The following is a 16,439-nucleotide window of genomic DNA, read 5'->3' as shown; positions in this document are numbered from 1 at the left end:
ACCGAGGGTTGCAGGGGGAATGTTCAATCTAACTGGCAGGCCCGGACGAAACTACTGCGGTGGTGTGATTACTTGTGCCTGTGTTTTAGAGGCTCGCTATCGCTCACACCGTAGCGCGGTGCGAAACGGCGCAAGCATGGCCCAGAACGCGCCACGGGTACGCTTCAGTGGGCTCTGTGCTGCTCACCTCATTGGCACCTAGCGCCAGCATTGGCCGGATGGTGGCCTATCCATCTGGAAAGTAAAAACCGCTCGCTTCCGGATCCTCCCGGGTGGGAAAGTTCGACGAACGGGGGAAACAAAACAGCACAGCGCGCGCGCGCGCACACACATTCGGTTGCGCACCGAGCGTGTTGTGTAGTTGTGAAAATATGTTTTTCAATCAGTGTTTAAAAATAGCCACCGCAGTGGTTGAGAAAGGGAAGAGAGTTGAGGGGAGGGATGCGATAATAATGCGCTCGTTTGTCTGTGGAGGAGAGCTCACAGCATGGTTGGGATTGTCTGGAGCAACAGCCGATCGATAAATTAATAAATTCGAAATGTTTTATTTTCGCCCCTACTCAGCTCTGTTTTTCTTTCCTTGCTTTTTTTTTGTTGTTGTCTGAATGCGCTTTTTACACGATGTTCTTCCCCCTCTAGCACACTTCGCTTGTAGAGGTTGGTAGTGCTGGAACGCTACTGATGCTGAAAAAAGTCTGTCGCGGGAAGTCTTGAACCAACGCCCACCACTGCACAGCAATGATGCAAGCGCTGTACCGTGTTCGAGTACCGTCGATCGGGCTAGTCGTACACGTGATTGACGTATTTGTACGGACACACACATACGCGCTGGAGGATTCAAACCCTGGGGGCGAAACATGAACCTACCCGTGCTCAGGCTAGTGATGGGCGTCGACTGAGTCGAACTGTACGCGAGTGAGCTAAATTGTTGCAGTAGATGAGTTGAAAGAAATCAGCGTGACAAGTTTGTGCTACCCATTCGTGACTTAATTCTTTACGGTGATTAGCACCGTTGACCTACCAATGTCCATTGGAGCTTTCGCGAGTTAAACAGCTCTTTTGAGTGTTAGAATTCCCTGGGTGTTTTAACACTTCGCTCCCACGGACAACTCACTCACTGGGAGTTAAATCATTCATGAGATCAATAGCTCTTGCCCGACCTTGCTGAGTGAGTCAACTCTTTACTCTGAGCAGTAATTGATATAAAACATTCAAAGGCGGAATAATCCTTCCAAGCGAAAACAAATCGATTGGTGATTAACACTCCGGCTTAGAGTCTCTGTAATGACAGTAGTTGGTAATAAAATCCTTTGTCAGTTAATAGCACTGTTGAGGATTGAACATTGTAGAAATAATGCATTAAAAGGCCGACTAGAAACACAATTGCAGGGCTGAACAGTGCAATAAAAAATTGCCTATATCTCTGTGACAATCATGTCTTTAAATTGACACCATAGTCTACCACTTGTTCACTCGTCACATGGTGCAAGCTGCACTGTTTAATTGAACAATTAAATCGTCGATTGCGATTGGACAACCGTCAGATTCAGCACGGTTTGTTTTGCCGAACTAATTAGGGCAATACTGGCAAATTTATTTATGATGTACTGTGTTGAGTGGCTTTTACTTGTACATACACAGTATCATTCACATTTTGTTTGAAAAATGAGCAACAATTTGAATTTATTTTGTTTCATCATTTCATCGATGTTGGGTCAATATAATTTCCCGCTTATTTCAATGTGTTTTATAGTGTAAATTGTTGAGGAATAAAATATTCTTTTTCAGTGTAGGATAAGCCATGTTCGAATCAATATTTAACTAAATATAGCTGAAACCCCCGAAATTTCACATTTAATTTCACTGAAACTGTAACGCAAGCTTAACGCGTGTGGTAGACTTTGGTGTCGACTAAAAGAGAAGTTTGTTTTAAGCATATGGCCAGTCGTTTATTGGCCCAGCAAACCCTATACAATACAATTTACAATTTGTGAGCTGAATCGCTCTTTCCCGATTTAAAGTTTTCTAGCGATTTAACCCTTCTGGCCAACTAGTAGCTATCTAGCAGGGATTAACACCGTGCAAGAGTTTACAACCCTTGTCACAGTACAATCTCAGTGGGTGAGTAAACTATCCACGTCGACCAGCAGCTCCCTCACAGTAGTTTGTCGCTAAATCTGAGAGTATTTATTTAACCTTATTATTTAATTTGTTAGCCATATTCGGCTAATAGTTCTCTCCAAGTAGTTTTCAGCGATGTAAAATCAAAGATGTAAAAATGACTTTAAACAAAAGCAACATCACGGTTTAGATTGCTCCTGCTTAAACATTCGAGGCAAGGCTGCTTTAGAGAGTGAGATAAAGATTTAATTCGCCATTTCAGCTCATCCACCCATCTGAAATGACTAACGCTTTTGGAGGGGTTATTCCCATCACCCAGACCTCCCATTTTCTCGTCTCTGATATGACCATATTGTCACATTGAACGACAAATAGCAGCTAGAATATTAATTTCAAAATTTGCCGTACCCACTGCTCGTCAGCCCGCCACCGGCTCGAATGATGCTAACCGGGCAGGGTGGGTCACCGAAGAAGTTTTGCCCATACGCGGCAAAACCAACAAGGCAGCGACCAATTGGTGCCATTTGGTGTGAATGCGTGCGTGTGTGTGTGTGTGTTTTGTTTTTTCGAAATGTATATTCTCTATATAATATAGTGTGCGCACCATATTAGGCAGATGTGAAGTCTCGCACAGCCCCATTTTCGGTGTGCACCCCTTTTTCGGTACTGACGAAGGCGAGTGGACTGACCCACACCACAACAGTGGGGAGCAAGGGGGTAGTATATGTTTTTGGCTGTGCTGTTTGTTGCAAAAGCGCACACCTACGAGCAAAATACGTTTGCGTGTTGCTGTCACCCTTGGGTTGTCTGATACAAAAAAAAAAACCCGTGAGGGCGTCTTGTTACAATGTTTAGTTGCATGGCAGAGTTATGTGCAGTTATTAAACACTTTAGCTAAGCCAAAACCGTTTTTCTTTGCACCAAATAAAACCCGCTATCGTTTACACCAACTAAAAAATCTCCTACCCCACCCCGGCACTGCAAGCAACAAATGAAAGCTAAATTGAGATATTTCAACTTGGCGATGCCTAATGAAGATACATCTGCAGCTGCTGGGTGAATTTAATGAAAGCGCGGGCGCTGCGCCTTAAACTGGCCGGTGGTACAAATCACGTAGCGATTTATTCCCACCCCTACCCCCCCCCTCCCCTCCTCGCACCCACCCTTTTCTCGTGCAACAACTGCTGCTGTCAAGCTTCTATTTGGAAACTTGAACGACGCGCCATAAAAGGCGCCCAAACACTTCGTTGAGTGTGTGTTGTGCTTAAGATGCGGGGGGTAAAAACCCAGCACAACTGAAACTCGCGCAACCTTTCCGAGCTGATATTGAGCAGCGAAAATGAGGCAATAAATTCTGGCACACACACACCCCAATTTGGCATTGTGCGTGTATGTGCGAGCTCATCAAGAAAGAGAGCTCTTGTTGCGATAAGCAAGAATATCCTTCTCGGTGTGTTATTGGGGTTGATCCGATTTTGGAAGCAAATCCGAAGCGTACATGGGCGTAAAACGGACGTGGGCACTCTTCGGACGTCGGAAGGTAGGTGCCGGAGTGTGTGTGTGCTAATGCTAATGAACCAAATGGCCAAGATTCTTTAGACAACTGGTCGACGGTTACGTAGATGGTACGCATTTGCAGCAAGATTGCTTTAAGCCATACGAATGTAGCATGTAGAATGCTGAGAGCGACAGTTTTCATTAGCATATGAGTTGCAATTCGATTTATACGACAGTGAGATGCAGTTTTACCAAACATGGCCAGCCAACCAAAGCCTGACAAGCTTGATACGCTGCACAACAGGGAGCTCATCGTTATAACGGCTCTTCCACTGTCCTTCCACGTATACGGGGCGAAGTATCCTTCTGAGCATCTTCCTCTCGAACGCGGTCCAGAGGGTTTCGTCAGATTTGGACAGTATCCATGTCTCAGAGGCGTATGTGAGTACCGGTACTATATAGGTGCTATATAGTCCCAGCTTCGTCCGTCGTGACAGGTGCTTTGAAGTGAACTGATTTCTCACCCTGTACAATGAACGGTTGGCAACCAGCAACTCAGTTACCATGCTATTGTTGTTGCTTTCCTTTGACCAGTGATAGGTGAATTCTGGGACGACTTTAAAAGTGCGTTCACCTGTCTGTACGTCACGCCTTCGTAAGTTTAGATTTGCTATTGATAGAGTCGCTGAGGTTACTACAATCAGTTTGGTCTTTGCCTCGTTTATCAATGATGTCTACATCACCAGCGTATGTCAGGATCTGGGTTAACTTACAGAAGATGGTTCCGCAAGACTCCACCCTCCAGTCCCGGATGGCTCTCTCTAGCGCCAAGTTAAATAGGAGACAGGCAAGCCCGTCGTCCTTACGCAGACCTTTGGCGGTAGCAAAAGGCCCTGAGAGTTTTCCATCCACCCTCACCTGGCATGTGACGTTGGTCATAGTCAATCTAGCTAGCCTTATCAGTTTGGCCGGGATTCCAAAAGAGCTCATAGCGTCGTACAATTTTACCCTGACTATGCTATCATATGCAGCTTTGAAGTCAATGAAGAGGTGGTACGTGTTGTGTCTGTATTTGGCCATCTTCTCCAAGATCTGCCGCATGGTGAAGATCTGATCAGTGGTTGCTTTTCCGTTTCGGAATCCTCTTTGATAGTTTCCGACTATCTCTTCGACGTGCGGGACAAGGCGATCCTGAAGGATCAGGGAGAATATTTTATAGACGGTATACAACACCATAATATTCCTGTCGTTGTTGCAGTCCAACCTGTCTCCCTTCTCGTATATGGGGTAGATGATGCCGAGATTCCAATCACAAGGCATCGATTCGCTATCCCACACCTCAGCAACGATTTGATGAATTTCGTGCGCCTTCATTCTTGACCTGTTCAGCTGCGATTCCGACGGTCCCGGGTGCCTTGTTATTTTTCAGCCTTTTGGATTTCTAATGGAGCTTCAACTGAAACACCTCAACTTAAACGAATATTTAAACGAACAACTGGTCTTTGAGTAGTAGATACAACATACTGAGCCCTTTGCGAGAGGACCTCTTCGTCCCCTTCTTTGGCACAACGACCGCTGTCGGTCAATGCCTGGCTATACCACTAATGAGCTTAGCTTTTAGTGACTTATTGATTACTATAGCAAGATAGTGAAGCCCTACTTATGGGAACACGGTTCATTCGGGGATTGAACCCATGGCGGGCATGTTGTTAAGTCGTACGAGTTGACGACTGTACCACGAAACCGGACTGGACCGATTCGAGAGGACCTCTGGCTGGTTACTAACCAGAGCTCCATCCTTTTTGTGACAGCCGGTTACTTTAGGTATAACGTTGTTTCGATGACCTGCTTAAACTTTCGTGTCGATCCGTAAGCCTCTCTGGTTTGCTCGAGCTCCGCATGTTTTCTGGTGACCCGAGCCCGACACCAAACCGGACTACATGCGCTCGACCTTCACCTCGGAGCGTAAGGTGTCCGGCTTTCAGGAGGAGCCATGCGCGTTTCTTGGAGCGGTGACGCAGAGTTGAAACAATTAGTAATCTTTGTTTTGTTTTCAAACCCACTTCTTTCTTTTCCTTTCCCCACTACCGGTCACAGTGGCAACAGGCGGAGGACTTTTCGCGCAAGAAAGAAATCCGGGCGTATATGTACAAGTTGCGCGAGCAGCGGTTGAAGGATTTTTACGCCAGCAACGACAGCAGTCCGCCCTACTTCCTGATGGATAATGCGAGCGCAACGTTCGGCCTGAAGAAGAGCACAGTGACGGGCAGCCATGGCGACTCGCTCGTCGACCAGAGCTTCGAGAGCTTCAAGACGAAGGAGATCCGCGACTCGGAAAGCCCAACCAGGTAAGCACACACACCGGCGGCGCGCTGGTGCAGCCCACAATTGCTCACCGCATGTTTGTCGTCGCGGTTTACGTTGCAGATTCGGCAGCATGGCCCTGCCGGCAGACAACAGCGGCTGGCAGATCCGCACGTCGGAGGAGATGAGCGAGGACGGCAAGACGCACACGGTGCGGACGGCCGCCACCACCCAGGGCACGAAGGAGATCGACGGCGGCCGGACCGCGTTCGCGGGCCAAAACCTCGAGTCGCACAGCGAGCACTTTGACGGCGACGGCAGCAACTTTGTGCACAGCAAGGGCGACCAGTCCAGCACCGTGCTGGTGGAGGACAGTGTGGTCGACGGCGAGCACGGCCAGCGCACCGTGTCCGGGTCGACCCGCTCGACCACCACCTCGGTCAGCTCGACGCGCTCGGTCGTCTACCAGCAGCAGAACGGCGGTGACACGGCGAGCCGGCCGGCCACCGACGGGGTGGACCGCGGCATGGACCGTCCGCTCGAGTTCAGCGCGGAGCATTGCAGCAACGCGACCGCCACCGCGGCCAGCAGCACAGAGTCGCGCACGGGCAGCGAGCAGCAGCGCGACGAGCGGGCCGCACCGAAGGAGCTGTCCAAGGATCCCGAGCGCGTGCGGGAAGCGTTCCGGCTGGCGCAGGGCTCCGGCCGGATAGTGGAGCGCGAGGAAACGATGGTAAACACGACCACCAAGATGATCACCGAGACGAAGCAGCTAGACGACGGGACGACCGTGACGACGCGCACGTACGAAAAGATCGCCCCGCCGGCCGAGGGGGTCGGCGCGAGCGAGAGCAGCGAGCGGGACCGCTTCACGTCCACCGCCAAGGTGGCGGTGGTGCAGCAGGAAGGCGTGGGCCGAGCCGTGGGCCGCCCAACCGCCGCCGCGGCGAGCGCGAGCGAGCTCATACGGCAGGAGAAGGCCAACCAGTCGTCGTCGTCGTCGTCGTCGGTGACAAAGACCAGCACGCAGCAGCGAATCATCGTGGAGGTGGATGCGGCGCACGACTCGTTCGCCCGCTCGCTGCGGTCCGTGTCGCCGACGGGCAGCGTGCGCTCGATGCGCTCCAATGCGACGCTGACCGGGCGCTCGAGCACCAGCCCGGAAAAGGTTCAGCCGGCCCGACCCGAGCCCGACACCAAACCGGACTACATGCGCTCGACCTTCACCTCGGAGCGTAAGGTGTCCGGCTTTCAGGAGGAGCAGCAGCAGCAGCAGCAGCAGCAGCAGCAGCAACGTTCACCGAGCCCACGCAAGATGTCGGGCAGTGTGCCGGTCAGCTCGCGCGCCACCTCGCCAACGAAAGGGTCCAGCGTGGCGGCGGGCCGTGGACAGGAGCAGCCGGCCTGCGACCACCAGGAGGTGGATGGAGCGAAGGCGCGCGGCGCACCGAAACCGCCGCTGGTGCGCAGCGAGACGTACGAGGAGCGGTGCCGCAAGATACTGGGCATGCCGAACCGCCCGGCCGAGGAGGACGGCCGCACCGAGGCGAAGAGCATTTTCAGCACCTACGACAACACGGTGACGGTGCAGCAGTCCCGCTCGGAGCTGCGCGAGCAGCGCAAAAAGATCGAGCAGGAGATCAAATCGATGGAGAGCAAAACGATGGGCGCGCTGGCGGACGAGCGGGACAGTGCGGTGGCGGAGGTGTCCACTGGCAGCCGCAGGACGTCGAACGCGAAGGAACCGTCCCCCGCGCGCAAAATGTCCGCCCAGCATGGCTCTCCGACGCGCAAACCGTCCGGCACGGCGAAGGACCCGAGTCCCAGCGAGCCGACCAAGGAGCGGTCTCCGAGTCGCAAGGCTCCGTCCCGGGACATTTCGCCCATCGCGAAGGAGACCCCGGCGCCCGCGAACCAGCCGTCGAAGGAAGTGTCTCCGGCGAGAAAATCACCAGCCAAGGATGGCTCCCCAGCGCGGTCGCCTGCCACGCCCAAGGACGGCTCACCGGTACGCGGCGCGCCCCAGCCGGAGTCGCCCGCACGCAAGGAACACTCCACCGAAGCGGCGCGCAGCAAGGCCACGATACTGGTGGAGCAAAAGCAGGAGGGGCGCAACATCTCCGTCGCCGAGATCACCATCCTGCCCGTGCTGGAGGTGTCGCACGAGGCCGTGCGCACCAAGACGACCGCGTCGCGCACCCACGAGAAGGTGCTGACCAAGCAGTCGTCCGACACGAAGTTCGATCGGCGCGCGACCTCGGTCGCCAACAGCCGCGTCATCACCAACAAAAGCTCGTCCGACTTTGACATCAAGCGGCGCGCGGCCGATCTGGCCGCACCGGACAAGCGGCGGGCGCAGCCGGCCACGGCCGCCAGCCCGGACAAGCGGCGGGCGGCACAACCGGCCCAGCAGAAGCCGAACCACATCACGGTGGCCAAGATCAAGATCGAGTCGCCGCGCAAACCGACCGCCGGCAAACCGCACCCGGCGGAGGAACCGAAGCCGACCGGCCGGCAGCCGCACCGAGCGCAGGCCGCCGAGCCGGAAACGGACCCCGAATCGAGCAAGGACACCGGCCTCTCGGACAACAGCGAGGTGGAGGAGACGGTGGAGAGCGTGATCGAGATGAGCGTCACCGGGACGGCGTGCTGCCGCCACACGGATCGCAAGGACTCGGCCCCGGTGTACCGCACGACGGGGGCCGCCCGGTCGGGCAAGAGCTACACCCGCTCGTCCAGCGACAACCATCTGCGGGCGACGAGCGCGTCGACGCACCGGCACCAGCCAGCGGGAGTGGCACGGGACGGCAGCAACGCGACCACGGCCAGCGCGACGCTCAAATCGGCCGCCGGCGGGCGCAAGGCGGAGCGCCCGGTCAAGCACGTCGCCACCAAGACGATCAATCTCGCGACGAAACCGACCGCCGGCTCGGACAGCCTCGACAACGTGGTGATCGACATCCAGCTGGCGAAATCGTCCCGCGAGCCGACGCCCAACAAGCTCGTGCCGATACCGGTGTCGCCCGACACGGAGGACGCGGGCAAGCCGCGCTACCCGGACGCGGTGCAGGAGCCGGACGACGAGGCGGCTGGCGGGCGGCCGGCCCGCAATCAGCGCGTCAGCACGATCCCCATCTTCGAGGAGGCGACCAGCGAGTACGTGGGCTGCGAGATCACCGAGGTGGACGAGCAGCAGGAAGCGGGCGCGGCCCAGCAGGCCACCCGCATCACCAACCTGGACCGCGTCACCGAGGACGACGAGTCGCTGCTGAGCGTGACGGAGAAGGTGAACAAGTTTGCGCAGGAGGCGCGCCGCCTGCGGGCCGACACGAATGGGGAGGGTCAGCGTCCCCCGTCGATCGGGCGATTTGCCGCGCGCCCCGAGTACGACGACCTCGACGACCATCTCAAGTCGGACGAGTGTCTGCTGAGCGTGTCGGACAAGGTGACGAAGTTCATCTCGACCGCCGAGGAGGTGAAGAAGATACGCACGTCCGGCCCGTTCGTGCCGGGCACGGACGATGGCCCGGTGCAGGTGGCCGACGGCGACGAGTGTCTGCTGAGCGTGAACGAGAAGGTCAGCCGGTTCGCGAGCCGCATGACGCGGGCGGTGGACGCGCGCGACGATGTAGAGGAGGATGAGTCCGACCAGCAGGAGCGAACCGCCGCACCCGGCGAATCCGTGCCGGGCAAGTTTGTGCCGCAAAGGTCGCCGGAGCTGGTGAAGAACGCGATGCGCACCACGGCCCGGCACCTCGTGGAGGCGCAGGCGCCCTGCGACGAGCTGGCCCAGTCGGTGGGCAGCATTGCCAGCCGGTACCGCACCGCGACCATGGCCAAGTCGTACGAGAAGCCGCCGGCTGGCGGGGCACCGGCCGCCAGCCCGATCACGCTGCGCAGCACCGAGGCCGTCAAGAAGGCGAAGGAGCTGTTCGAGAAGGGACAGACGGACGGCGGACGGCAGCGCGACATCCTCAACAGGCCCTCGGTGTGGGAGGAGCGGCGCACCAGGGCGCAGCCGGCGGCCGAGCCGAAGCGGGCCGACGTCAAGCTGACGGATATCGGCGTGACGGAGCGAAAGGCCCAAACGGTGCGCGAGGAGCACGCGGTCGGGGAGGAATCGGCCCCGCGCAAGCCGTCCATCACGAAGGTGGAGCAGCAGCGGCCGGCCGAACCGGCGGAGGCAGGCAAACCGACCGGCCGACGGGACAGCAGTGGCAGTGGCGTGCGTCCGCCCGCCTACATCCGCGATGTCGTGTCCACCAAGAAGGATCTGTTCGAAAAGCGCATCTCCTCGTCCAAGATGCAGGTGGAGTACACCAGCCAGACGTCGCAGGAAGCGGCCGAAACGCAGGCCACCGCGACGCTTCGCAAGCAGTCGCTGAAGCAGGCAGGGGAAGCGGTGCCGGCTCCATCAACGCTGGCGAACCGGCCGTCTGCAGATCAGTCGAAACCGTCCTACATGAACCACACCGTCGCGTCGCTCGAGCACATCAACGCGAACCAGCGACGCGACTCGCTCGATCACGGCCCGGCCGCACATCACGAAACGACGACGACCTCGACGATGATGACGTCGGCGACGACGACGACGACAGCGTCGGCTCGCAGTACGACCACGACCGGCAGCGCCAAGTTCGGCGTGGAGCTGAAACGCCTCGACACAAACGGTCGCATGGTGGCGACGAATGCTGCCTCGGTCAGCACCGCAGGCTCGAAGCGCAAGCCAAGCACGGGCGAGGCACAGCCGGCCGCCGGGTCGTCGCCCGCCATCGAGGAGATGTTCGATCTGGAGCTGCTCGAGCGTATGCTGGAGTCGGTGACGGGCTACGAGCAGCGGCGTCGCATACGCGCCCAGATTCGCGTGGTCAAGAAGCAGAAAGAGCAGCAGCAGCAGCAGCAGCAAACGTCTGCCGGCAGCCAGACGCAGACCAAGCAGACGAGCGTAACCACCGCCAAGAGTGTCACCACGACGCGCGACACTGCGGCCGGCAAGCGAAAGGACTCGAGCCCGACGCGTGCCTCGGTGGTGCTGGGTGGCCGCAAGCAGTCGGAACCGGCCGATGCTACCGATGCGGCGGCACCCAAGCGGCAGGCTAGCGTCGAAGCGGAAGGTGGCCGAAAAGCCACAGCAAACCTAGCAGCGAAGACGGTGACAACGGTGACAACGGAACGGTTTGCCAGCAAGGCTGGTACGGCCGATCGTGCACCACCCACCACGAAGGCCGACGACAGGCCGATCTGGGCGACGAGTAACATCCTGAAGAAGGCGTCCGAGAACACGCGCACCTTCAAGAGCGTGACGACGTCGGCGAGCAGCGCCGGAGGCGCCACCGGCGGCCGCAAGGTCGTCAGCACCTCGTCCAGCTACCACCAGCAGCAGCAGCAGCAGACGAAAACGGCGACCCAGGACCCGAAGACGACGACCGACTGCATCACCTCCAGCTACGGCGTCGGGCCGACGGACGAGAACGGGCTGCCCCTGTTCGGCATACGGGCGCTGAAGAAGAAGGCGGCACCGGCGCCGGCTGACGATGCGGCCACCACCACGAAGATCAGCGGCACCGTCATCACCGAGACGCTGGTCGCCGAGAACGGGGGTCCGGCGGTGGGCAAGCGCAGCACCACGCACTACACGAGCGAGCCGGGCGCGTTCGGCGACGCTGATGGCGTCGGCAAGCTGACGGCCGTGCGCAAAACCGAAACGATCGATGCGGCCGGCACGCACGCGGAAGAGTTCGAGATGCTGGACGGGCTGGAGCTGGCGGGCCGCCGGGAAGCGAAGGTGGTGCGCAAGGGCTCGGTAAAGGAGCTTACCGAGCGCTTCATACACCGCGAGTCGTCCGGCTCGCTGACGCAGGACGCGACCCGCACCTACCCGAAGGCGGGCCTGATCCTGCGCTCCTCCGCCCAGCAGAGCCAGTCGAGCCGGGCCTCGACCCCGGCCACCGACGGGTGCTCCGTCCGGTCCGGCTCGGTCGACGGGTACGACCAGGAGGAGGAGGAGGCCCATAGCATGTCGACGACGACGACGCGCCAGGTACGCTCCTTCCTGAACGACACGTCCAAGGTGGTCGACGTGCGCGACGTGCTGCAGCGGATGAGCAACGCGGACAATGGTGAGTATGGGTGGGGTCTGGGTTGGGTGTTTTTCTGTGGAACGACTTTGAGACTGACGTTGGTTGTCCATTATCTTTCCCCTCCCTCAGTAACGGAGCAGGGTGATACGGCCGAGGATCAGGAGGCAAGGGCACTGCTGAACAAGTTTCTTGGCGCCTCAGTGCTGATGAGCGGCGTCGAGTCGATGGTTTCCTCGCCCGGCACTATGCTGGGCGAAGCGTCTGCCTCGTCCGCCAGTGGTGGCACCAAAAAGGTAAGTCTGGTAGGCCGTCAGAATTAGCGATGTGCTCTATAGAGCGCACTCGCGACTCCGATTAAATTCCAACTATTGTTAGTCCGATTTCGACTCCAGCAAAATGGGAAACACTAGCTCTCCCCGGAGTCGAAGTCGTCCGGAGTCGTCCGGAATCGTCCGAATTCGTCCGGAGTCATCCAGAGTCATCCGGAGTTGTCTGGAGTCGTCCAGAGTCGTCCGGAGTCGTTTGGAGTTGGCCAGAGTTGACCGGAGTTGTCCAGAGTCATCCGAAGTCGTCCGGAATTGTCGGGTGTCACCCAGAATTGTAGTCAATTGAAGCCAACTAGTGCCGTCCGGTGCAATGTGCTTGTGATCAGGCATTTCATTTCGTTGGGTATTTTTTGTCTTTGACTTTGTGCGTTTACTTCGTATACAGGCCTTTGTTTTGAAAGTCGACTTCAAACGACTTCAGACGACTCCGGATAATGCTTGGCGGACTTATCTTCAGGTTCCGAAATTATCGGAGTCAAATCGGAGTCGATTCCGGATATATGCCAACCTTACCCATCACTAGCCAGGATGATTCTAAACGCACGCGTGCGGTAAACAAATTTGCGCAATGACCATGACCCTAACGGTTTCGCTCGAGTCTGCTGGATGGATTGAGGCATCCCGTTAATTCCCAGAGGTTAGAGCGAGTGTGTGTGTACTTCAAATGATCAAAGTACTGCTTAATTACTCGCTGATGTTTACCCCTTCATGGGAGATAGCGAGATAAAGGGAGCTGGGGAGTTCACGGGGAATCGAAACAGTTTGCTGGTCTATTTATAGAGCTCAGTTCTTGATGATGATGGCAGAAGAACTCCTAGCCGTAGCAGATCGGTTCGATTGGAGTTGGCCAACGAAACCATTTTCCTACCAGCAAGATTTCCTAACCTTCGCAAGATTTCATGCGATCTGTGAGCCGCTTGTATCGTTCCGATCCCGCCTATCCCGCCCACACTCTTGTGCGTGCCCTTTCGACAGCTGTCACCCATCGATCACCGTACAGTTTAATATACGGCTCTGGGCATCAGCAACTATTCCCTCAAAACAGCATGGCCCTGTTGACCTAGCTGGAACACGAAGACGATCGCGTTGGTGAAAAGCCAAATGCGTACATTCGCTGCTAGCAGCAATCGACCGATTTCGCAGAAACACCCGGACGAACCAGTTTGTTTACCACCGATATGTTCGCCCGATCGTGTCAAACGCTCGCACGTCCGCGGCGTACTACTGCGCGTTTCTGTTGGTTTCGTTCTATTTTCGCGCGTCCCTGTTCCCGCTCGTGGGTGGAGTGGTGGGTCCGTTGCCCCGGTTTGGATGTGCAGGGATGGCGGCGTGTGTGCTGTATGGACAGGTCAAGAACAAAGATGGGGGGTTTTCCGCCTGACACGCAGGACCGGCTGTACTTTGACCATCCCTGGACGCATGTCATTGTTGTGCGCTTGTGGGGCGGACACGTGGCCGAGAAAGAGGATAGGGTGGTCTGAGAACTGCCGATACACTCGGCCAGAGCGTGATCTTCAAACCAACCCGGAAGCCGTGTTTGAAGGTACGCAAATCTGAAACAGGTGTAGCAGCGCTCGACAGAATTCAAGGAGAGAGGAAAGCTTTTTTTTACATACAAGATCAGGCCAGAATAGATGGAAAGTGACTCCACAAGATCGTTCATCCGTTGCGGAAATTTAAAACCACGGCCCGTGGTAGGACTCTGCAATATGCTAGCGTTATTGTGTTTTTTTGGTTGTCTGCGTACAAAATAAACATCGACCAACCCTTGCCCTGGAAGATTACTCCCCCAACCATACATTTTGGTCGCGCACAGCCCTGATGGACAGTTTCGCGCGATCGACGGAAACATTCTGCCTGTCGCCTCATCGGCTGTCCACATGCTAGTACGCCGCACCAGTGCGATGTAGTTGCCTGGCCATATATGGTTGTTTAGCGCGGAGGTTTTCGCGTTTGCGCGCCCGCTACCAAGCTGCCGTAGCGATCGTGTGCGCTGTCCAGCGCGGCCACGGCGTTGTCGGTGTAATGGCTAATTTGGTGCTGCTGTAATAGTAACTTGGCGCACTGGGTTGGATCGACACGTTCCATTGCTTCGCAGGTTCGATTCGCGGACAGTGTGGGAGTGGGTCGTCCTTATAGCTGTACCTGCGCTGCATCGCTCGTCCGCTCCCCATCGATGCTAAGGTGCGAGAGAAACTGCTGCTTGACGAACGACGAAAGAGCCGAACGTACGGCCATCAAAACATTATCAAAAAACCCATGCACATGCGCAGTCGTGTTTGCTAACGACTGCATGGCGCATAACTCGTTCGCTTATGCTTCGAGGCAAATAATGGCAGTGTTGCATGTTTATCGGGCAGTAGATGCACCCGCCCTAGAGCACTGCAGTACAATTCCGCTCCGGTTGGATGGACGTGTGGGTCGCGCTGAACGGAAGTAAAAATCGCTTGCCCTCAGAACGAAACGACGAAAGTGAGTCGACGCAACGGCGCGCCGCCGAACAGTGGATGACCACCACTGCGCGCGTGCGCACCTTGCTAGCAAGACCAGCCGGACGCGCGGCGAAGCAGGCGCAGTAACAGGCAGCCTGAGCCGGTACCCGACACAGCCAGCAGCCGTTGCGCCGAAACAGTCGGAGTTCAGCAATCGTCCCGTCGTTGATCGCAGATCGTGTACAGGCACCGTCGGTTCCGTGGGTGTCCCGACCAGAAACCATACGTACCAGGGCCACCAGCCGAACACCGGGCGTCGTAGGAAAGCAGGAAAGTGAGCGTGTGAAGGGCTGTGCGTGAAAAGTGTACTGCTGCGGCTACTACTGCTGGTGTTGCTTTACTTTGCACCGCACAGTACAGTTGTCCTGAATGAGTGCAAAACCGAGGTGCATATGTACTTGAAATCATGAACCTGGTGCTGAGCGAGTGATGTTATATAGCGCATACCTTCCGCTCTGTTCGTGGTGTCTCCTCTGACCTGCGCTTCGCACAGGTACCGTGTGCTAGTTCTCCTGCAAGTACGCACACAACGGCAGCAGTTGCGGCCCGCACGCTCCAATCAACGCATCCAGAAATAGGCGGACAATTGTGATCTCTCGTTTGAACGTTCCATGTGCGCTGTCGGACCGCCCAGCAGCATTCGGTGGTAGGACCAGACCGCCGTGAACCGGAAGTGAGACAACGGGCTACAATCAACCTGTACTGCGCCTGTTGTCACCAAAACCCTTGCTGTGCGTGTGTGTAAGAGAGAGAGCATCGAATCTGTGGCAATAGTGTACACGATCGGACATCGATTACGGCGGGTCGATCGCTTCGACAAATCATCACCCAGGCCGTGTTGCTGGCTCCTACAAACAGTGTCAAGTGTCGCCATCTTACTCCTCTGCCGGGCCAACCGTGCTGTCGCTGTGCTGTAATCATCCTCGGTCAGCCAGGTCAGTGTGTGTGTGCGTGTGTGTGACTTGTGTCCGACTCCAAGTCCGGGCTGGAGACACAAAGACGGCCGAATGTTGTCAACTCCCTGTCCCCAGCCCTGTCCACGCTCTGTACGAAATTTTCGCCCCAAGGCTGAACTACTTCCCTCGTACACGTACGCAAGCTTTGCGCAAGCCGCCGGTATTCTGGGCGACTCTCACGCGTAACACAGTGACACAACACGGTCACTAGTTTATTTTCTGTTTCGTAAAAACACCACAAAAATCCCGAACCTATGTATGTGTGTGTGTGTGCTCTGGTGGGTTGACTGTTGCCCTTCTCCGCCGCTTCTCGTCTGGTTGCCTCGGTGTCACCGTGTTCGATATAGCGAACGGTGGGACCAACCGGTGTGTATTTGGTCGAGTTTGCCCCGTCCCGTCGATGAGCAGCACTTGCGAAAAGGCACCCCGCGCGAGATTGGTGAGGTATTTTGAGCTCACGCCGGAGTTCTCGCCGCTCAAGTTGGAGTGTTCTTGTACTTTATGCCTGTCGTTCAGCTGTACAGCCCGAGCCCGACCATCATACTGTATCGATTGTTTCGAGTGCGTCTAGCGACGGCCGGTGCGTGCGAAGGAACGCCCAAAACATTGCGTAAATAAATACACCAGAAAGGGGAAGCAGGAGAACGCGATTTACATAATTTT

General features: G+C 56.3%; 1 protein-coding gene across 1 annotated transcript in view; it reads left to right on the top strand.

The window, feature by feature from the left end:
* Positions 1-16,439, top strand: part of LOC120905568 (microtubule-associated protein futsch-like) — a 47,660-nt gene that overhangs the window by 13,305 nt on the left and 17,916 nt on the right. Inside the window, exons 3-5 of the mRNA XM_040316490.1 lie at positions 5,716-5,966; positions 6,046-12,041; positions 12,132-12,295. Of these exons, the coding sequence (XP_040172424.1) occupies positions 5,716-5,966; positions 6,046-12,041; positions 12,132-12,295 (6,411 nt within the window). The remainder of the gene's footprint in view (positions 1-5,715; positions 5,967-6,045; positions 12,042-12,131; positions 12,296-16,439) is intronic.

This window comes from Anopheles arabiensis, chromosome X (assembly GCF_016920715.1).
Source record: "Anopheles arabiensis isolate DONGOLA chromosome X, AaraD3, whole genome shotgun sequence".
In the NCBI taxonomy this organism is placed as follows: domain Eukaryota; kingdom Metazoa; phylum Arthropoda; class Insecta; order Diptera; family Culicidae; genus Anopheles; species Anopheles arabiensis.
Note: the sequence above shows the minus strand (reverse complement) of the source record. Positions and strands in the feature narration are given on the sequence as shown.